Source organism: Teleopsis dalmanni, chromosome X, assembly GCF_002237135.1.
Source record: "Teleopsis dalmanni isolate 2A chromosome X, ASM223713v2, whole genome shotgun sequence".
In the NCBI taxonomy this organism is placed as follows: Eukaryota; Metazoa; Arthropoda; class Insecta; order Diptera; family Diopsidae; genus Teleopsis; species Teleopsis dalmanni.
In genome coordinates, this window is record NC_051848.1 from 32040725 (window position 1) to 32065593 (window position 24869).

The 24869-nt window shown below is 30.6% G+C and overlaps 1 protein-coding gene across 3 annotated transcripts in view; it reads left to right on the forward strand.

Moving 5' to 3' along the window:
* The window catches only part of LOC119687690 (uncharacterized transmembrane protein DDB_G0289901), a 42696-nt gene extending 18164 nt beyond the window's left edge, over nucleotides 1-24532 (forward strand). For all 3 annotated transcript variants that reach the window (XM_038102100.1, XM_038102098.1, XM_038102099.1), the window contains exons 2-3: nucleotides 180-1042; nucleotides 22502-24532. In XM_038102100.1, the coding sequence (XP_037958028.1) occupies nucleotides 494-1042; nucleotides 22502-23734 (1782 nt within the window). In that variant the 5' untranslated portion in view covers nucleotides 180-493 and the 3' untranslated portion in view covers nucleotides 23735-24532. The remainder of the gene's footprint in view (nucleotides 1-179; nucleotides 1043-22501) is intronic.
* Nucleotides 24533-24869: the final 337 nt, after the last annotated feature.

A 24869-nucleotide genomic window follows, 5' to 3' on the forward strand; every position in this document is an offset into this window, starting at 1 on the left:
GATACTGCAGTGCTGAGCAGGTGCTGCCTTTGTTAAAACAGCTGACTGGTACATTTTATGTTCAGTTCGAACCATGTTTACCTTGAGATCTGAATTCATATTACTTATTATATATTATATGTTTTTAGTAAGAGTTTATAATTGTTGTGATTAAAACATAAACATTTTCTTCTTTACAGGACCATGAATTTCTACAGCCTTATTTTTAATTACTAAAACGGAAACGAAGGATTTTAACTAAAAGACACGAAATCAAAATAAAGACAGACACAATGTTAATATGCATTTTTGATAACATTCCTTGAAAACTACACAACTATACCTCAATTAGGGGTTAAAGAAGAGACCAAAACTGAGAATATCCGGGACATATCCAAAAGTATACCAAATAACAAAAACAAAATACACAAAACTAACTAAGAAAAACAAACAAGCAACAAAAAACTAAATATTTATTGCCGAGCCAAAGCAGTTCAAATATATTTTTAACCTCATGAATTTTACCACAGTCGCAAATCCACTTATCAATTCAAAAATCATGGAGTGGACCAATGATGATGCATTAGAATTAATAGAACAATACCGTTGCCATACAGAACTATGGAATCGCGCCGATCCAAAGTACAAAGATAAATTATGCCGTTTTCGTGCATGGTCTGAGATAGCCGAACGTTTTGGCTGTAGTAAGGCTGAGGTGGAGCGTAAGATGAACGTACTCCTCACACAATATCGCCGAGAGAAACATAAAATGTTATTAAAATTATATCAGGGTATACAGCCGAATCCATCCAAATGGTATGCATTCAAAAGGTTTGATTTCATGGAAGCTGGTGGTGGGAGTGGTGGAGGTAGTGGCAGTAGTAGTGGTGGTGGTGTTATTATGAATAGCGGCACAAATGGACATACAACAGTAGCAGCAGCAGCGGCAGCATTGAATGGTCTTGGTGGTTTTGATACAACAGCAGGTGGTACGACCATTGGTGCAACAGCACTTTCACATCATCGACGTATGAAGAGCAAGGAAATGAAGTATTTTGGTGCGGTAAGTATATTACATGTGGAATATAATATCATGTATTCATGTATATAAAATTGTATAGCATATAGATATTCTTAAAAGTTTAAAAAAGTTCTAATCCAACATTTGTTGATTACATTTGTTGACATACATTACTTATTATAGTGGATCGCCCTAGTGAACACAGATACTATGGAGTAGAAGTACTTATAAGACACTCTTCATCATGCAAAGAAGAAGATTTGTTTTTGGTTTTAGTGTCGATAAGCTTTATTCCTCTGTTTAAATAGTGCTTAAACGTCGTTTTGAATATATTTCACTATATCCCACCACGGTATACCTTCTAGAACTCAATAACCCTTCTTTCTCTTTTCCCTGAATTCCGCTAAAACAAAATAAAGTTTGTTTCAGTGAGAAAAAAAACAGGCTTCCAACGGCTCATATTATATACAAGAGCACAAAAGCTACTTTCATTGTACTGTAGATATCAACTGACCCGTTCTCCCTTATGGAAAACAATACATTTGGCTATTTGATGCCGAACTGAAAATAAGGGGAAACGTAAAAACTAATTGAACCTCGGTTTCCTGATATACACATAGAGGAAATATTATATTAACTGTTACAAAAATTGAACAATTGTTTTGCATTTCTTTATGTGTGTATTATTTTATGGTTAGATTAAATTTGTGTTGTTTGTGTTTTTATGCTACTTTGCTTTGTGTGCATTCTGTCATAATTAATGACTTTTTCTGTATTCTGCGGTTTACATTTTTGACGTTGACTACATCTATGACAAATATTTCAGCTTTTAAGGTTTTGGATTTACCAACTTGATGACAATGTCATAAAGTTTATAAACAGCTAGAATTACATACAACATCATATTGCTGTTATACAAAATTAATGCAAAGCTTTAAGATTTTCAAATTATCAACAATTGTAAGACATTTCATAGTGTTAATTCTATCCTATAAAAGGAGAACTTAATTACTTACTTAAATGACCATCACAACGATTAACTAGGTGTTGGCCTAACGTAGCACTTCTTTCCAGGTACCACTGCAGTGAGCGCGTCTTCCCCAGTCTCATATACTGTGTGTGATTAGTGCTTCTTTAGCTTTATCACTCTATCAATGACACTGTAATGTCTTCTTTCTTCTACTGCCAATTCAAATATCATCGCAGAAAAATTGTCATTCATTCTCACGTTATTATCAAGCCAGCGCTCACTGTTGCGATAAAGATATCCGTTGCCGGGTTTTGTCTTGATGCAACATATCTTTCCCGGTGTCGGTGCTATATCCGTGCCTTCTTCAGTGTCGTATATGAAGTGTAAAAACATACTTCCTAAATTTGTTTACACCATCGGGGACACAGTCTACCTCTATACCTTCTTCTTCCAACTACCGCTTCAATTACCTTTTTAGCGGGAACTTCATCATTCATATGTTACTCACGACATAACCAAGCCAGCAAAGCAGCTAGATTTTATTTCGCTAAATTATATCAATGCCATGGTGAAGTTCGGGTGTGACAGTCATCGCCAACTCGTAGAGGAACAAAGATCTTAGTGCAGCTTCATCATATTCTTTGATAGTGTCTGTAATTCTGCGTCATGCAGAAGCTCAGGCAGGATGACTGATTTATAAAGCGTAACGCGCAGAACGTATTCTTTTAATTTAGAGTCCAGTCTTTTACAGAATGGATCTGCCTAGATTAGAGAAGCTACTACTGTTTGGATAGCAGTGATTATTATAATTATATTTACACTTTTTTCTTCAATTTCCTTTTTTGTTTGTTTTTGTACTTTTATGCTATCCTCTTAATTTGAATTACCTTTTAGCATCTTCTATGGAGTGTCATTTGTCATTGGGACTCATGTATTTTTCACTCTCTTATCATTGAATATTTTTCATTATTTTTTTTTTCTCCTTTTTTTTCTCTCCAACATATGCATTATGTTAATATATAGGCCACATATACTGCTCACTCCTTTATTGTATGGTCAAAACAAAATAATTTTCCTCTTTGTTATTTTTTTACAATTTTTTATTTATTGAAAACTCAAGACTTTTATATTTGTTGTTACAAAAATGTGCAAATAAAATAATGTTGATTATGTTCATAATTGTGTTCATAATGATGTTCATATCCATCCGTAATAATGATGTGTAGTGTAATACTGTTTTCGCATGAATGTAGTGAGGTGCGCAGGCTTTTGGGCAATTGTTTGTGCTTTTTATAAGCACAAACTAACATACACACACATATGCAAGTACATTGGAGTTTATTTTTATTTATTTGATGTTTGTATTGAAGTGTGTGATTTTTTCTGTTTTTTTTTGTTTTTGTTTTTGTTATGCTGAGTTTCGTGGACGAGTTATCAAAATATGTAAAAGTAAAATTCTTGTTATTTATTTTGTTTTGTTATTGTTTTTATATAATTTAAATGCGAAAAAGCTTGTGTAAACTTAGGACACTTTTGGTTGAGTGTACTTAACGTAGCGGCGGGGGTTGTTGTATCGAGAAATAAAGTGTGAATGAATAGTAATGCTGCTGCCGTTCAAGTGCAAGCTGACTGCTGACTGCTGACTGCTAACTGCTAACTGCTGCTGTCTGTTTGTGCTGTAACTGCTTTCATTATTATTATTTTTGTCGTTGTTGTTGTTGTTGTTGTTATTGTTTTTGTTGTTATATTTCGTTGCCTTGCTGTTGCTGTTGCTGTTATTATTTGTTGTGCATAGCAATGTTGTTAGTGGGTTGTATGGGTTTGGGTGGGGAGGCGTAATGGAGGTTATTTGCTAACAGCCATCGTGACAATTATGTTGACTAACTGACAGCAAAAACATAGAAATGTTTTTGCTGACAGTTAAACAACAGACATACTAATTCCAAAATGTATTTTTACTTTTGTTTGTTTTCTCTATTTGTTTTCGTTGGCTTGTTTGTTTGCATTGTTGTTATTGCTGTTGTTGTTATTATTGCTGTTGTTGCTGATGTAACTGCAATAAAGCAATGTGTGTGCATCTTACACGTATACAACATACATACTCACATATGTTTGTTTACTTTAAGTTATGTATGTTACATATGTATATACACATATATGTGTGTGTATGTAAAATGTTTTTATATTGAAATCGTTGTTGTTTTTATATTTTTTCCTATATGCTAGCTCTCTTATTTACAATTATTGTTGTTTTATTGTGATTATTTTGTTATGGTTATTTGTGTTTTTGTTTTTGCTTTCCCTGTAGTTACTGCCATTGTTGTTGTTGTTTTTGTTTGTAGTTCAGCGAACAGCAGCAATACGACAATACGAATTCGATGAGTAAACAAGTCGTCGCATCATGCGTTGTTATTGTTAAGCTTCTTTCAAAAAAAAAAAAAAAAAAAAAAAAAACAAAACAAGTTGTTCTACTGTACCCCTACAACCGGTAAAGTACTACTAAATGCGTATGTATGTATGTGTGTTGTATTTAAAAGGACAACAAAATTTTTAAAAAAAATTTACCAACCCATGAAGCCATGAAAACAATAAAACTGCAACTAATCATGTTTAATGCAAAAAGAGTAACACGGTAATCACAGCGGTTTGCATCTGTTCCATTTCTATTTGGGATTGTAAAGTTTACTGTTCATAATACATAACACAAACAGTAATGACTTTCTGCTATATGTATGTGTGCTAATGTGTGTGTTATCTTCACTGTTTATACGATCAAAAGTGTGCTATAAAATCTAACTCAATTTCCAAATTTTTTATTCTTGTTTTTGTTTTCCATTTGATGTGAGTCATTTTTTACCAATCATAGTGTCAACTATCGTAATGCACCACATCTAATCTAGGGCAATATAATTTTACAATGACGATTAGTTTTTTAGTAACTTACTAATGCTAGTACTATTACAAGCTTATTGTAAACTACTAATCAATCCACTTCGACTTGTTTGCATAGACTCCAGTGCTTGAAAATAATACATCAATAAGTCTACGCTCTAACAGGCATTCTTCAACATAGTCTCCTTAAAAAGTAACCTATTTGTTCAATTTTTTTTTTAATGTCTTTTTTATAAAAGGATTTATCTTTGTTATAAAAATAGGATTAAATTTCAACAATCATTTCAACCGAATTCCTTTTCTTTAAGCAACTTTTTGATGTCTACAAAAAGCCGATAGTCACTGAGAATCCAGTCAAGAGAGTACTTCTCTAATTTTTTAATATTTTCTTAGTGAAACGATTAGTCGTAGCGCAACTTTTTATATTCGCAAAAAACCGATAGACGGTAAGAATCAAACTTAGAGAATAATTTATTAATTCTTTTATGTCTTTTCTGTAGAATGATTTGTCTTTGCTCTCAAAACAGGCTTTACTTCTGATCTAATTAATTTCTTCCCCTAGAACAATTTTTTAATGTTCGTGAAAAGCCAGTAGGCGCTGGGAATCAAATCTAAAGACTAATTTCCTACTCTTTTGATGTTCTTTTTGTAGAACAATTTGTGTTTGTTCTCAAAATAGATCTGAATTTCAGCAATCAGTTCGCAGTTGAATCAAATTTCCTTCCCTGGAGCAATTTTTTGATGTCTGCAGAAAGCCAGTAGTCGTTGCGAATCAAATTCATCTGATCTCAACATATGTGTAGCTGTCAAATAATGTTGGGATTGTCCCAAAAACATGTTCCATTAGGCAACAAAATTCGAGCAAAAATTGATAGATCAAGAGCAAATCCAGTTTTATCAATCGAATACGACATTAACTCATGTATGTTAGTATATATTATGTGCATTAATATATTTATCAATTTACTTCACACTCAAACTGTTATAACAATTATAAATGTGCAATGAAATTGTTTATAACAAAAATAAATTCCATAAACATATGTCACGCAAAGTGTTTTTCGACGTCTGCTTGACTGTGCCACTACTTCGACTCGCTATTTATTGCACGCTGCTGCCGTTTACATATTTTTGACGTACAGTGTAGGTTATTTATTCATTGGTTTGGATGATAATCAGTTTGTTTACATTTTTTAGCTGTTGTTGTGTTGTTGTTCATTCACTGGCATGCTTCGCTAATACGCTGTGTGCTGTGCGCTGTACACTGCTCTTCACTAATTTTTTTTCTGGTTTATTTTTTTGCTTTTTGCTCAATAAAATTATAATATACAAACAACAATGCATTGAGGCAAAAAACAAAAAAAGAAAAGAAATTCACATTCTTTGTTTTTGTTTCATTTATTTTTTTGTGACTTTTTTGTTTTTCTTTTGTAAGTGAAGTAACAAACAATGATATGCTAGGGTGTATTGTTGTTATTGTATTGTTAATATTACACTGTGTTGTGTTATGTTACCGTTCTTTAGTTGTTTTTGTTAATGTTATTATTATTATTGTTGTTCTATTTTTTTGTATTTATTTTTGTTTTTGTTTTTGCTTTGTGTAGTCATAGCTGTTGCTGTTGCTGACGACAAGTTACTATATTTGCGTGTTATTTTAAACATGGAATTTTTAATTTCTGCCTCGTTTCATTTTTACGTTGCCTTTTTTCTCCTATTTCATTTAATATTTCTTTTAATTTTTGTTTTTATACTTATTTTTGTTTTGTTTTGTTTTGTTTTGTTTAGGCTTCTTTACTATTTTTTATTTTATGCAAATTTTTTTTTCTTTTATATATAAGTGCAAATAACTCAACAACAGCTTAAAATTCTACATCATATTAAAAAAAAACAAAATAAAAATAAAATAATTATTATTGGAGGGTAAAGTGAGTGCGATTGTAAAGCAAAAAATAACCAAATAAATAAAGAGCACATTTTTGTTTTGATTTGTATTGTTATTGTTTTTGCGTCTTTCATACATACTTAAAATTGCGTTGCTGTGAGAGAGCATCAAAATAATAATAATAATAATGACAATATAGCAATAACACAGAAATGCACACACTCACACACACCAGCCGTGTAGTAGCAATTACAAAAAGAACAATAACAACAACACTACAATAACAATAATAATAATTACAATAATAATAACAACAACAACAAATATACGTAACAACAATTTCGTACTGACTGTGAACTCTGTTACTATTTTGCACATTCATTCATACCGAAGTTGTTGAGTTCAGTTGCATGCTGTTTTGGTTATTTGAATTTGGGGTTCGGGTTCGGGCTCTGCTTCGGGTTTGATTCGTTCGTTTCGGTTCGTTTTTGTTGGTTTTTGTTGGTATCGTCTGTCGTTTTTTGTTATTGTCAGCGTGCACACACATTTCATTTGAAATGTTCGCGCAAACTAGAAGCACAAATTAATAAAAATAGTAAAAATACCGCAACGCGCATTTTTCGAATTTTTGTTTATTGTATTGTATTAGATGTGTTTATGTCTTTGCTGGCATTTGCCTTCGTTTAATATTTGCGGATACGTACAAAATTTTAACTTTTTTATTTTTGTTTGTTGGTTCGTTCGTTCGTTTGATGGTTTGTTTTGTTTGTTCGCCAGTTCTCTCTAGTTCGCTTGGTTTGTTTACATTTACAAAAACTTAAAACGAAAAAAAAAAAATTGTCGGATGTATCAAAACAAAAAAAAAATTAAATAAAAACAATTTTTTTTTGTCAACACAATTTTGTACATCATCAGTGTGTTTCCTGCAATTGTCACTGTCACTTATATTCGTTGTTGTTATTGCTTTTTATTGTTTATTGTTATCGCGTTCGATAAAGTCCCGGTAGTGTTTTTCGTTCGCCCACTTAGTCTTAAAATAAATGAAAAAAAAAAAAATAATAACACGGAAAAATAAAGTTTTCACAAACAAGTGTGTGACAAACAAATAAAAAGTGCAATAATAATAAAATAGTTTACAGAAAAAAATTTTCGTTATGAATTTATCCAAGGAAAAAGTAATTATTTATTTAATTTTTTAAATCTTCTTCCTTTTAATTGTATTTTTTTTTTGCTTATTAACTTTTGTGTATTTTTTTTTTTTTCAATTTAATTTTTATTTTTTTTAATTATAATTTTTCTGTTATATTGGTTATTTTACATTTTTACTAATTTTTTTTTTATTTAAAGTTTTTCCTTTATTTCAAATTTTTTTGTTGTTTAATTGTAATTTTTGCTTATTTAGTGCTTTAATTTAATTTCGTTTCTACTGCAATTTTTATTTTATTTAATTTTTTTTATTACAATTTTTCTGTTATATTAATTTTTTACATGTTCACAAATTTTTTATTATTTAAAGTTTTCCTTTATTTTTCTTTTTAATTTTAATTTCTCTTTTACCTTAATTTTTATTTAATTTAATTTTTTTTTTTCAATGTAATGTGTTTACTTACTTTTTTTTATATAAGGTGTGTCTTTTATTAAAAATTTTTTTGTTACTTAAATTGCATTTTTTCCTATTACCTTTTATTATAATTTTTCTGTCATTTTAATCTTTTTTCTTTAAGTTCTTTCTTTCCTTTAATTTTTATTTAATTTTAATTTTTATTTTATTCTTATATGTTTTTTTATTTTAATTCCTTATTTTAATTTTTATTTATTCTAATGTTTTTAATTATATCAAAATTTTTTTATTTAGATTTTGGTTTTATTTTAAATTCTTTTTTATTCAGAAATTTATTCTTTTAATTTAAATTTTTTGTCTTATTTCAATTTTATTTATCGTTATTTCAATTTGTTTTTATTTTCCTTATTTATTCTTATTTACATTTGCATTGTATTTTTATTGAGTGTCATTTGCAAGCTTTGCACTAAGCCCACCACATAAAATTTTTTTTATTTTGTATTTTTATATTTAATTGCAATGAAAACAACATTTCGGTACAAAAACAAAAATACGATTTCCGTGTTTATGCAAAGTAAAAAAAAAATAATTACATGTTTACTTATTTCGCTGTTATAACAAAACAAAACAAAACAAATGCAATACACTATAAAAAAAAACTTGCAATCGCCATTTTCTTCTACTTCCTTGTGGCTGTCATCACAAGTGCCCGAGAAAATCCTGATGGAAAAATTCAGTTCGCTTATTCTTTCCGCGTAATCGTTAAACATAAAAAAAAACTAATTCCTAAAAATAAAATTAATTTTTATTAAAAATGAAAAACAGTTAATACAGGAACTATATAATGAAAGGAATGGAAATTATCCATAACAAAAAGAGTAGTAGTTATATACTAAAAAAAACTCCATTATTTTGTCGATTTGATCGGTAGTCGATAGTATTATCTGCTATCGTTATGATTGTTTTTTACTCACTAAGACCATTTCTTAGAAATGAATGAAGAAGAAAGTTACCACTGATTCTCGAATGGCAGGGTAGAAAACTTCATTCCAGTACTTAGAGCAGAGTATTGAGATAAAAAGGCAGAAAGTTTCGAAAGCCACAGTGCATAAGTTAAACCCACTAAAACTATTATTAATTGCTAAAATTATATTTCGGTGATTAAGTGCTTTTTTGTGCAGTAGTCACAAAGCTTCGAAAATCAGTTTAAAACTTGAACCCACGAAAACCATTATAGAATATTTCCGAGCTAAAGCATTCCTATCGTAAGATGAGACTAAAATCCAGAAGACACCATTTGATATTCTTTGGAATATAACTGAAGTTGAATACATTCTACTTACAGCACTTTACCTTAGCTATAAAACTAGTATCACAGAGTTACGGCCCACAGTTTCAGTAGAAGTTGACAATAGAGGTTGACTCTATTGTCAACCTATCGTTGACTATTGTCAAAGAATGTTCTCGAAGTAAGACGATGTGGCTGTACCACCAGTAAATTCAATAGGTTCCACCTGATACTGCATGGAGTATAAACGTTAGTGAGGGAGTTTCACTTGCGATACTCAATCGGAGATGTAAATCTGATACCATGTATGTTATAGCCTGCACTAACTAATAGAGGTTAGCCTCTTTAAATGGTATAAAGTGGTGGATGTGTTCAAAACCTAAGTTTATGTCAGTAGTATGGCTGTATTTATTTACTTTCTTATAATGTAGAATTCTATTTTTCTATACCGGATGCTGTGAGTTAAACAATAGCGAAGGTGTTAGTTAGAACTCGCTCTCTCCCAAGGAGGAGAATGCTTTAAACTAACATAGATGGTAGTTGACTTTATATATATTTCATGTTTAATTTAATCTTAAAACAGTTATACCCGTTCAAAGCACTTCGAAATAAATGGTCGTCTATTCTTTCCAACTGTTCAGATAGTAATGGTTCCATTAAAACAATAAATTATTATTAGTAGACCACCATTCGTTTGGCAGCTATGCTTAGAGAACCTAGAAACATCTTCTTCCTAAAGAAGAATAATTTTCAACTACGGTATCGAAAATACTTACACTCCAGTTCAAGCAAATAACTTTTTAAAAATTTAAGTTAAAGTTTAGTTTTTTGCTGAGGTCTACATGGTATATAGCTATTAGTCATATGTTATATATACTTATAGTTGCTTATACCCTCATGAAATTCAATTGAAGCTATTTGCTTTCTTCTCTGTGAACATTACAACTCGTCATTTTCAAGAATCGCATTAATCAGAATCGCAGACCTGGTACTCTGCTTGATAAGGTAGAATCATGTATATATTAGTCTTGTAATTATATTTACTTGTGATTACTTATATCCTTATGAAATTCAACTGGACTGATTTGTTTTCTACTCTATGGGCATCGCACCTCTTCATTTTTGACGGAACGCATTAGTGAACGAGATCTGTAAGACCTGGCACTCTGCTTGATGATGTCTTATAAATAATAATCATGTATATCTCTTCTCTTCATAAAATTAAACTAGACCGATTTACTATTAGCTTCATCATTTCAATGTTATTTTTCTGACATAATGTCATCCGGTGTGTTTTATATTTCCCATACTCTTATAGGTAAGCAACTATTTTAAGTCCTTAATTGTACTAATTGTTTTATAAAATGTTGGTTTTAATCATTTTTAATTACGAATAAATATCTGTTGAATCTCTTGTCTGCTTAATAGACACTCCATCTTAATTAATCAATAATGAAATGGAAATGGAATGGAAATAATTTCAACTTTTAACACTTTCTATTGCAAATGTCAATATTTCGGAAATTCTATTTAGAATATTTATAGACACTATGACAGTACTTCTATCTTAATATGAAGTCATAAATTATCTAATGACTTCTAAATGAAATCTTTTAAATTATTCAGTAAGTTGTTTACAGGGTAATCAAGTGTTTTTCAGTTGTATTTCCGTCATTATTCTTTGTAAGCCTTGAGAGTTGCGGTTTTTACGATTAAATCTGTTTCTGGAAAACTGATTCGAAATTACTTTGCGAGATTTCTGTGGTAAAAGCTGTACTGCAAAATTCATTTTACTAATTCCAATGTTGTTTTGTTGTTGTTGTTGTTGTCGTTGTTGTCGTTTGAGTTTTGTGGGTACATATAGACATATAAATAGACATATTTGTATATGCAGATTTACAAATGTATCTATGTACATGCACATACAATACATAAAAATACTATAAGCCTATTACGAGTTTTGCAAATTACTTTGTTTTCTGTTCGAAACAAGTGCACAAATAAACGCTTCCCGCCTATTCACTTCGACGGAACGCAATGCATTTCGCTTGACAAGGTCGAAAACAAAGCTTTCTACTAAAAATAAAACGCAATGTTTCGATTAAAATCTGCGTCAATTTGTTTGCTTTTTGCATTCATTATTGTCGTGTAAAAATTAATTAATTTATACGCTTGTTATATTCATACATTTATAGAGCTTAGATATGAAATATGTCCGTGTGAGAAAAAAATACGAATGTATCTCTTCATATACCATATACATACATATATCAAGTATGTGTGTGTTTCAAAGTAAATTAAGCAATATTTTATTATTCCATCAAATTTCAGATTTAGACTCATCATAACATTTTTGTTGATAGTCTAAATATCAAACAAATAGAGTAGTTCTGCATTGACTTCCATAAGATAGAAAGAGATGATGCACACTATTACAATGATCATAGAAATACACTTAAGCTATGTTAATGAAACATAACTCATATTAAAACCCTATTGATCCTGCAGCTAAACCAAAGATTCTCTTTAAGGTTAGGTTTTTCAGCACCAAAAAATTCACTAATTTATAATTATGGTCGTAATCATTTAGAAACTGTCAAAAGGATATTCATAAAACGATGTCTTCCGACTAACTTACATTCTCGAGAAACTGGATTTAAACAACATATTCAGACCATATAGATTTTGCAACAAAGCCTAAACGATACTCTTTCAATTCACTAACATCCTCGGAAACATGTTTTTTTTTGTGATATGCATCCTCATCATCAGTTCCTGTTTCTCTCAGTGATGGATTGGGCCTCAAACCAAATAAGTACTCCATAAAATGAACTGTTCCATTCAGCTTACTGAAATCCTTGATAAAATTATTTATTTATAACATTTAAAACCAATCGTTTCTGCAACAAAGCCTCAAATATACTCTTTCAACTCACTAACATTCTCAAAAAAATCCAGAAACCATAAAGATTTTGCAATGAAGCCTAAAGCGTACTAGTTAATATCTTTCAACTCAGTAAGATCCCCGAAAAAGTAAATTTATTCATTATTTATTGAAACCATTACTGCAACAAATCCTAAAAGCTGCTTTTCAAGACGAGATCTTTGACAAAGTCATTAGAATGTTTAACCTATATAATGCGTGGGTTCTTGCCCGTGAACTAATAATTTTAATTTTTTTATTGGATTATGTTTCTTCATTCTTCCAAATCACAAAAACATAACTTATGAAACGCTGTGACATTCCATATGAGTTCTATTGAGCTCTCTCAGAAAGTCCTTCAAAATCGTTTTAGACTTATAAATTTCAGAGCCAAAACTTTGTTATAGGAACTCGATATAGTTACTTGATAGTATTTTATGAATATTTATTAAATTATCAGGTTTTTATGCTTTATTCAACAGTTCTGAATACTTGGTGCTCTGGCTTAAAAAAGTAATAGACATAGGGATGTGTAAAAGTTCCAATATGAGGTTGAAGTAAAGGATACTGATTATGATTTATTTCTAATATAATGAGAATATGATGAAGATGAGAGTAAAATTGTGCATAAGTTTTAGTATGAGAAAACAGTTAGAAAAGGGGATAAACATGTTTGAATTGTGTTATAAGACGGTGTCAGTCTCAAACTGCGGATGTTAGAAGATTTGACAGAAGTTTTAATATAAGGAAACAGATATGGATACAGATATTTACTGTTAAATTATTGAGAACGAAAAAAGAATTTGCATATTTTATTATTGTTATTATAATTATTATTATTTATCATTATTATTTTTTATTAATATTACTTTTTATTATTATTCATTTTTCTTATTATTGTTCTTTATTATAAGTAGAAAAAATACCACTAAATACCACTAGAATACTACTAGAAATTATTTCAAGGATCAAGGAATTAATCTTGATTTATTATGATTTATCAAAAAAAACACTTTAAAATAGTGTAAAGTTTAGTTTTGTAAAATTATTCTTCCTTGAAAAAAGTATATTTTTTCCTTTGAAACTACTTGAAGACAAAGGTTTATATCAGTGCTTCCTAATTTTTTTTTTTGATCAAGGACCACTTATTTTTGTTTTTGACCACAAAGTTTAAGAACAATCAACTGTATGTATAATTATTTTATTATATTTTATGCATTTCTAGTATAATGTATAATGCATTTTATAAGTGCATAGGTACCATTAGATAGGCTATAAAATAGGTATATAATTACTTGGAAATTTTTTGTACTTATTTTCTAATAAATGAGGTGTCAGTGAACAAACTACAAAGTATGTGTCCATATCAGTTAAATTTGATTTACGGAGTATTTTGAACTATCTCGCGGACCACCGGTTTGAAACCACTGGCTTATATCAGCAAGCAAAAAGTAAGGCCAATATCCGCCATTAAATAATCCGATCAAGCTCTTAGCTAATACGATCGGTAATTTCAAAAAACGGGTGTATTACACCATTTGAGCTAATAGTGCGCAATATAATCTTCAGAAAGTGTTATGTTCAAATCTTCTTTAACCAAATTATATGATTTTTAACCTAAACAGCAAAAAATGTTTTTTATTTTCATGCTTTATTCGTTAAATAAGTGAGTCCATCTAATATAATCAACCCTGTATTTGCGTAATACAGGGAGTACGTCGTCGTGCTCTTCGTATACTCTTTATCCTTTTTGCTCTATAGTCGGCTGAGAAAAAATTTCCCAAGTCAACATGGCATATGAAACAGCAATTATATACTTCCTTACTTTAATTTTGATTTTTAGTTGAACTTTTAACAATTTAGTTTAAAAGTGATCAAGATTTAATGGTGATCTATATGTTGAAGGCTTTCTAAAGACTTATATTTTTTTTTTCATAGTTAATCTTAAAAATGCAATTTGTAACCACAAAGATCTAAGCCCTTTAGCTTTAACCTTCTCAAATCTCATGTAATTTAATGAGGATACGTTTAAGAAAATAGAATAAAAGAGATATATGAATAAAAATGAGAATGCCAGATTTCATGATAAGGATCCATATTTGTGGTTATGGATGTTAGCATCCATTACAATCTTATACTGAATGTATACACAGTTGACATGAAATTTTATTAATTAATTATATTAAAATTGATTAATTTATTTTTTTTTTAAGTTTCATTTAAAATTATAGCCACTTAAGATCGTCTGAATATCTATTTACCTACCATTAACTAAATATTTTTGAATGTAGTTTTACTTTGAAGCGTACCGCATCATTAAGTGATTCCGATATGCTAATAACTTTACTGACTTTGATTTGAGCAAAAAATCGTTAACAAATTGTAAAAAAAAATAGATATTAACTTGAATGCAGTATATGTTTTATTTTGTGTTTTTGAAAACATTTTAAAAACTGCCTTAATTTGTTTAAATGACAATGACAACAAAAAATGTATCTGCGTTTCGGCTATTCGCTGATTTTCGATGACAGTGCGATTTAAGTTTAGAACGTTAACGAATTTTTTTTGCAAATTTATTTTGTCATTTTAAATTTAAAAATTATATGTATATATATATATATATATATAGAAACAACAGTATAGTTAAGAGAGGGGTACCACCCACCATCTCTACCACACTACACTAGTTACACAGCCCAGGCTAAATAGATAGAGCGTCCGTAGCGTTTTTGAATGCCTCATATACATTAGTGTAGCGCCACTCTGTTAGTCGTCTAGTACCCACTTAATTTATCGTCGGCTTTGAATTGAGTTGTACGCGTATTTCGAAAATTAACTAAAATAACAAAGTGAAACTATAATGAATGTGCGTAGTTAAATGCGTAAAAAATCACAAACAACCGCTCATTCAGTCAGTCAGACGTCGTACGTCATTCGAAAGTCGATTTCGTTGGTTTTATCATCGTTTTAAATTTAACTTGGAATGACTATTTCTCGAATGAAATTTGTTCAAATAAAACAGCGGAGAATGTTTACTTTTTTTTGACTTTGGGTTTTTTGTCTCTAAATTTAGACAAAAAAAATGTATTATATTTTAATATATCAAAATTTGGTTTGTTTATTCAAGAAACACACAAAAATTCAAGGTGTATTGACCTGAAAGATAATAGGGTGATTAGATATGAACTATTCTACTTCTACTTATTAGATTATTTGCGAGAAGTATTCAAATATTTGTAAAATGATGTCAGTTGATGTCAGGTTGATACGTCAACAAGCATGTTGTACAAATCGCATTTCTAGATCCGTCTAGATGATCTAAAAATAGCAGTGGGTCTTAATAAAATATTACTACAAAAAGCTTTTCAAATATATTTATAATTAAATTTAAAATAATATAACAAACAGAGTTAATTTTGGTCTTACCGAAATTTCAACACCCTTCACATATAATTAGACTATAATAAAATAACTATCTTACTTATAATACTCAATTTTTAAGTTATATTTAGGACTTTGAATAATGTACATTTCTTTAACCAAAACTTGGGAAATTATTCTGCATGCGAAAAATTGTTCAACTGTTTTCCGTTTTGTGATTTCGTTTGCGCGAACTGAAGTTCTGAAGTTCAGTCGTTGCAATCGAAAAAATCAGTGCTGTAAATGTGTGCTTTTATTTCCCATAAACGTTCCGCATACACAGAACATGTTTTCATTCACTGCAAACGAAAAATTTGTCAACTGTTTTTCGTTTTGTTATTTTGATAGTGCGAACATAAGTTTATAGAAGTGAATATTGTGCAAATAGAATATATGATTGCCGCGAAAACTCACTTCATGTCCTGAAAATAAACCATACAATATGAAAAAAAAAATTCATTCACTTTAAACGGAAGACTGATTAACTGTATTTTCGATTTCACGAAGAGAAGTTAGGTCTTCAAAAAGAAAGGAACGGTTGCTTTAAGTGTTTAATTCTTTACTTTAATTTAGTGTCTAATAACATTCCATACATACAAAAAATTTTTTGTTTACCAGATGCAAAAAATTGGTAAACTGAAAAGGTACATCATGTCCTGAAAATGTTCCATGCGAAAAATGCGTCAATTGTTTTTCGTTTCTAAATCGCGTTTACAGTCACCAAAATCAAAAAAACAGTTGCTGCAAACGTCTACCTTATTTTCTTATAATGTTAGGCTGAGATTTATATCAGGAAATTATCAATAGCAAAATAATCTATCAACTGTTATCTGAGCGTGCCTATTTTTTGAGTGTAGCTGAAAGATGTATAGAACAATTTGACTGACTTACATTGTACTTACATCTACTAGTATGATATAACCCTGTAAAATATTATTAAATAGCTCTAAATTTCAAGAATTTCAATATTTCTTATTCTTTTCCTGGTATTAAATATGTTCCCTGATAATTTTGCCTATTGTATATTAGTGCATCACACTTTCTTAATATAGGGGTGTTATCGGACTCTTGCGATTTTAGTATAGCATTCTTGCATTTCGTGCAACTTGCAATGACTTTACAAGAGTGAGTGAGTACCCTACCAGCATCAATACCGATAATACACAGATGTGTTTCTTAAGATAAATATACCCATACAATAGCTTAGTTAATATTTTTAATATATTCTTAGATAAACCTTCTTATAGATTACCAGTAACATAAAGGACTTACAAGAAGCTCCTGTGTCATTTGTATATCTTGGTATTTTAACACTTTTACTACAATAAAAATCTAATCTTATACTACAATAAAATAAAAAACTAATGCATTTCATCTGCCTTTGTAGACTTTGACTTCTCTAAGACGTTAAAATAATTGTACGGTAGACATTATACCATTGTTTCTATCAAATAAATTTTTCAATATGGCAACGTTCAAAAACCTTATAGTCCCTTGAATAACTGAGAACACATATTTTCAAATCAAATTTGACAAATAATTGGAAAATCTCCCAACCCCAAAGGACCGGTTATTCTTTGCCACTGCCCTTGAGTTAGAGTTGAATCTGCTTAGGTGCAGTAGTCGCAGCTAAAGCATCCTAAAATTACTGGTGATCATATAACCATTCATTCTAAATAAATATCCATATTGCGATAATACCATTTACAAATCGTTAGAATTATTAGACTCACACATGAGAATATAATTTTTGAGTTGTGGTACTAATATCGTGGTCAACCAACGTTCTTTTTGTAAAACCGAGAATATTTTTAGAGTCTAAGCCTCTGTTATTTTCTGATCGTAGTAATTTAGAAAATAGTTGAACAACAATAAGTTGATGTTACGCAAATCTTCTATAAAAGTAAGAGAGAACCTGAAATATCCAAGGCTTTCAATCTCTTACTAATACATCTATTTGAGGGAGATCAAAATTCATCTGCCTTATATTTATATCTTAATATATATACACTTTTAAATCCTCTTTTTTATATCTTTGCTTTATATATGTAATATGACTGCTTTCTAAACACCCTGTATTTTTTTACGAATTTCTTAGCAGCTCTAGGGGTGAATGTGTGCCATATTAGCGCGTAGAATTTTTTGAACTTGCGATCACGACTTGAAAAAATTTTTATTTTTTTTTATTTATTTTTTGTTTTTAATTGTAATTAATATGCGCCACTGAAATATTTAAATTTGAATTTCTCAAATCAAACAAAACGCAAAAAATAAAAAAATTAAATAATTTCTTAATTTAAGACCAACTTTTTAAAGTTTGGGTTTTTTGCCGAACGAATTAAGCGTAGTTATTTTTAAGTTGTGATTAAATTTTTAGTTCAAAAATTAAATCAAAATATTCTCTTAAACCAGATGTGCCTTTTATGCATTAAAAAAATTCTATTTTACACGCTACATTCGGTTACATCTACAATCTTTAAAATATAAACAAAATGTCGCTTGGCATCATTTAACCCATACATCCATACATATATACATATATCTACATGTGTCTATAGATGTCTTAACAATGCCTACATCATGCTCACAAACCATATACTGGGGATCTTACAGAATACTTTATAGCCTCCACAACTTCACACGTTCTCAATTCTCCAAATGTTTACTTTTAACTTACCTATTTGATCATAATTTATTATAATCCAACCATAACTGTAATAACTCACATTTTTAAATTGTAAAAATTTCCTATATATATGGGAATATAAAATATCCTTTTATAAAAATAAAAATTTCTTTATGCCTTAGAAAGGGACTTTACAAAATATCAATTACTTACACTTTCATTTCGCCAAACATTTTTCCTTATATGTCCTCAAATTCTTTGACTTATTCCTATAATAGAGCAAAGGAATATAATAGTTCTTATTCTTATCATAAGAACTTCTATTTCATATATATCTTGTTTTCTTCCATCTTTTATTAAATTATTATTATATGTATTAATATAAATAGGGCATATTGCATTGCAACATTAATATCCATAACTAAATCAGGGCTCTTTAACAAATGTATATATACATATATATATATCTGTATTTTAAAAACTTAACTACTTCATATTATTAGGTTATAGTACAATATTTATAAGTCGCAGTGTATCATTGTCCCTTCTATAGTACAATACACTCTTGATAGTTAGTTCTATGTATGAATTTCAATGGTCCCTCTTTCGTGTTCTTCTTCTTTTTCATTTCGTTCTTCTTTTTTCTACCTCTCTTTATCATTGTAATTAAATATATTTATATATAATATATAATCATATATAATAAAATAATAATATTATATATTATTATAACTTCTTTTTTTATTGCACTTAAAGTTAAGATATAGTCGTCAATTATATCTTATCTTAAGTACAATACGGCTGGGTAGTACGTTATATATATTTACATCATGTCCTTGTTTTTTGTTCTTTTTCACCGTTATCTTTCGGAAAAAGTACTAGGTATAATAAATTCTTCGGTGGAGACCCGAGGTACAGTTTTGTTTTTTTTTTCTTCTTTTATTAGAAGCATTAAGTCCATTTTGTTTGTTTTGAAGTTGCTACTCCGCTTTTTATATATAGTATATTTAATTTAATTTCTATAAATGTCGACAGCCACATATTTCTTCATTGTTTTAGTAGTAGCTCTTACCGCTTTCAATGATCAGAAAATGTTAACTTTAGATATAAAGTTGTTGGCAGGTTATTTGACAAGTCAACATAATCTGCGTTATTATGTTGACAAGATAGGTTTGTCTGTGCAAACCGAATGTCGCCATTACCTGGAAGCGAACGAAATTTTTAAATTTTTAAACACATTATCTCTGACTGTCTGACTTTAATCTGGGTGAGAAAAAGATTACTGGACAGGAGTTTGTATTCCCAACTGTTGCTATGATGTGCTTAAAAGCTGACCTTTTGGGATATATTCTAAGGACAGAATGTCTAGTTTTTAGTTAAGTTTACTTTGTAAAACCAAAGATTAGTCTTGATCACAAAGCTCTGCTCTGCTGGATGCTAATACCTTATAGAGTCTGTTATATTCTATTCCACTGTGGTTGTTGAAATCTGAATGGCAACCTAAAAATATAATTATATTCTTATGTAATTTAACTATTTTCTTATTAAGAAGGTTTTATTCAACTATAAAGGTGTCTGTGAAAGAAGTCAAAGTTTGAAGAAAAACGATTCTTTAGACTTAATATAATCTATATATAATTGCGGTACCAAAAAGTTTGTAATCCCTTTTTGGTTGTGTTCCCATTGTCATATATAGATAAAATTTGTACCATTGGAAAGATGAAGACGTGCAGAAGTGCACAACCTTATTTTTTCGCATGTAGGTTCGCATGTAATACTGTCTAAAGTCAAAGTAGGACTTCAATACTGGTTTTGAGTATCAATTTTAAATTGTTTCTTAAGCTTAGTAGGCTATCCGAATTAACTAATGAATGTAGTAAAATTAAAAAATGTAAAACTTCAGGAAAATAAGTTTTATTTTGTTGAGTTTGAAAATTAATTAGTTGCTTTCTTTATTATTGGTGAGTTTATTTGAAATCATTCATTCCATTAATGAAATTTTTTTTTTGGAATTGTAGTGTCATCATGCCTTACCGTAAATCGCTTACAGGGAGAGTAGAGAGACAAAAAAATAGAGAAAATATGCAAATAAGAAGAACACGAAATGTAATTAATATTACAAATTTAAATTTAATTAAAGTTGATGATAATATTGATAATAATTTAGTTCCCTTGCGAAGTGCATTCAAATGTGCAACTAATTTTGACCCCTTTCATATTGGTTCTATGAACTTGGTTTGTAGGTATTGTTTAGCTAAGCATTTTGCTTCAGAGTCTGCAATGCGTGAAAGAAATTCCTTCACTATGTGTTGTCTCATAAGGGTAAAGTACATCTTCCACTATTAACACAAAATGATTTTTTTAATTCATTGTATGACGGTCTTACATCAAATGACAAAAATATAAAGAAAAAGTTCTATGGTACATTACGACGAATGACATCCTCAGGGACATCAAGATTGATCCCATCAAAAAATACATAAAGGATAGAGCCCTGAAATTATTTGGGAAATCTGACAGACAGGCAGGTTACAGGTTCCTCGGAGAGGTATGCAGATCTGAGGTCAATTATTGCTTAGTCTAATGAAGTGATTAACAATAATCTAGTCAAGACGCAAAAAGGGGTTTTGAAGAAACCTCGCAGTTAATAGAGAGTAAAAGTGCTCAGGTGCACTGACTCAATTAGCCTCAACATAATAATAAAGAAAAAGTCCAAAAATTATTTCGGCAGTATTCGAAGCTACAATTCGGCCTATGTTATGGTCAGTTCGGAAGCTAATATTTCTGGCACAGTTTTAAGAGAAAAGCATTCTTTTGGATAGAATTAATCTATTTATTCGTTCATTTCGTACAATGTAGGAACATTGTGATAGAGTATGCAATGTACAGAAAGAGATTTGTATGGCAATTACCGTGAATCGTGGTACAGATACACGAAGATATAACGATGTAACTCGAATTGATGTTGGGGTTATATTTACGACTATAGACGGTGAACTACCATTTGAGAGAAATTTGATATCTTTTTCAAAAACAAATGGTGTGATGTATTAGATTCTGGTTTGGATTCATTGACATATCCTTTACCATTCCCAAATGGTTGGTGAATGGGAATGGGACAAGAATGCGAGTCAAAGCAATGCATAATAACACAATAGATCGTGAAGTGCTCACTGGAGCTGCTCGCGGAAAACGTATTTTGATTCCACGCATACGCTTGACGTGTTCAGGGACTGCAATGCCATTTAATTTACGAAGAACACAGTTTCCAATGATCACCGCATTTGCTATGACAATTAGCAAATCCCTAGGACAGACATTTGATAGAGTTGGAATATTGTCGAGAAGACCTGTTTTTCGCATGGTCAATTTTACGTTACAGCTAGGAGAGTTAGATCATTTGACGGGCTTAAATTTTATGTCAGTAACGAAGGTGGACAAGGTCATTGGGCTAATGATGAAAGGGTGTTTACGAAAAATATTGTTTACACAGAACTTTTGAGAGCTTTGTAATATAAAATACAGAATTATATTAACATTGTTAATAAATTGTATTTTCTATTGGTCTATTTACGACCACTGAATATATTATATTCTATTATTTTATATACAGTATAATATATAATATATATGTAATATTATTATTATATATTATTATATTTATTATAATATAATAAAATATAATATAAAGTATTGAGGGTCGATTCGACTGGTCGAAATTTTTGCATATTTTATTAATTTTTTTGTGTTGATTTTAAATTTTAATTAAATAGCTTTTTGCTACTTTTAAATTTATTAATATTCTTTAATTTTCCTAATTTGTTTAAATTATGTCATCGCAAAATTTAATTTTTTATACTTTTTTATATATTAAAAAAAAAATAATTTTAGCATAAACTAATTAAAAAACAAAAGCTAATTATTTTTTATTGCTTTCAGATGGGCCTAAATTTGCCGATGCTGATTGCAAATACCCAAACATTGGATACATGGAATTCGGTTGGACAATTTTCACCGCCTATTGGTGAACGTGGCCATCTACGAGTACCATTACCAATGCCATTTTCTGCCTCGCAAAATGATATGAGTGCCGTTGGTGCTGGTACACGTAGTCTATTCGGTAGTAGCAGTAATAGTGATCTCGGTGCCAGTCCGCAGAAACCGATGGAAACAGCAGATATTGATGATAAAGAAGACACAAAACATGAACGTACCTCACCGTCCAATATGATGCATGATAGTTCAGTTACTGGTAACGGTAGTGCAAATACCCTTGGTACTAGAATAATTGACAGCAGCACATTACGTGCTGGCGGTAGTAGTAGTGGCGGTGGAGGCAGCGGTGGTGTTGGTGGTGGTGGCGGCGGTGGTGGAGTAGGTGGCGGTGGAAGTAACGTAACTGGTGGCGGTAGTGGCGCCGATGGTACAGAAGGTGGTAGTTCTAGTCCTATACCAAATACAAATACGCTTGAGGCCCATCGTAACCGACATGAACAACGTGATCAAGACGATCTTGATATCAAACAAGAACTGGTCGATTATTTTCATGCACCACATCCGCCAGCGCCGCCCGGTTCACACCATTCGTACAGTTCGACCGATGATAATCGTTTGGGTGGCGGTGGTGCTGATTCTGATGATTTTGCACAAGATTTACGTGTAAGTGCTGCTGCTGCTGCCGCAGCGAAAAGTTTAGATTTTAGTCATTTCGTTCTGCCACGCAGTTTGCGACATTCATCGGAATCAATCGATGAGAAATTTTCACCGCTCAATATGCGTAAGCTGAACGTTAATTCAAGTGCTGCGTCCGCAACGGCCGGTCAAATGCTCATGAATTCATTGCTTTCGAACGAAAGCATCTCTGAGGATACCACAACAAGCGGTCGCCATGGTGGCAGCGTGATTGTTGCTGGTGTGGGTGGTGGTGGTGGTGGTGGTCTTGGTAAAAATGCTTCGCAAGAAGCAACCAACTCAGCAGCTGCTGCTGCAGCCGCTATATATGCTGAAAGTCTGAATAAGGATGATTGCGATTTTATCGGTTCAAATGTAACGCTTAAATTACGATCCATGGATCGAACACAACGCATTATTGCCGAAAAACTTATAAGCGAAGTACTTTTTTATGGACAATTCAATGAGCTGGAACGCAGTGCACGTATACAACCCAAGTGACACTTATTGCCAAAGTTGAGGAAGGGTTACTAAGCATGTTCTAGAAGAAAAATCAAATGGTATTGCGTTAATTTTTTTTATACTTTGTTTTTAAATTTTATTTTAAGCAAAAAAAAAATTATTTATTACAAATTTTATGAAATGGTGGAAATGAAAAGCAGTCATATGAATGTTCCTTTCGTAGAAATTCTTTTTTTTGTTTTTTTTAAATTTAACTTTAAATACCAGGAGTAAATCACAGGTTTCAACAGGAGCCCAGTCAACGTTCCGCAAATATACGACTCTTTTTTGGGACGACTTAATGGCGACACCTCCTCTAAAAAAAACTAAAAAAGTGAACTTGGTTTGAGGGTTTCCAGAAGACTTACCGCAATACAATACGTCGTCAAACAATCCTAATACTATAGGGCTCACTTCTATAATCTTTAAAGTGGAAGAGACATTCTCAACCAAGATAAATTTTACACATTCCTTTAAAGAAGTAACTATGGCAACTGATTAATCGGCAACCAAGTTAATGCTAGTAGATGATCATTGTTTGAGATTGATAAATAGTATGTGTTAATTATGTGACACCCAATTAATGATTGCTACCTTTTTAGTAAAAGTAAATGATGATATTTAATGACACTAGATTAAGAAGAACTGGTCACTTAACATCATACATTATTCTGTATATACTGAGTTACCGTTAGCTAAACTTTATTCCATATACGACAATTATTTTTATTTACAAATCTAATAAGCCTCATAGCCTATTGATGCTCATTGGCCCATAATGTAATACACTTTAAATATTTTTTACTAAATATGTATTTTAAATAAAAAAATTGATAATTTATTATTATGTTAAAACTGTTTTGAGCTAGTGCGCTTAAGCACTTATACTCTTTTTTAACTCGAGGTATTTTCAAAACCCCTTTTTACACCTTGACTAGAATATTGTTTATCACTTCATCAGAAAGAAGATTTCTTTTGGTTGTATAGTATATATATACCCAAAACAAATTTTTGTATGTATGAATGCACATATATATTAATATAGTCTCCAAAGTCATTTCGGGGAGCTTGAGCCCTTCAAGCTTCCTTTTTTGGATGATGCCTAATAGTGTTGTCATATGAATGGCAATATACT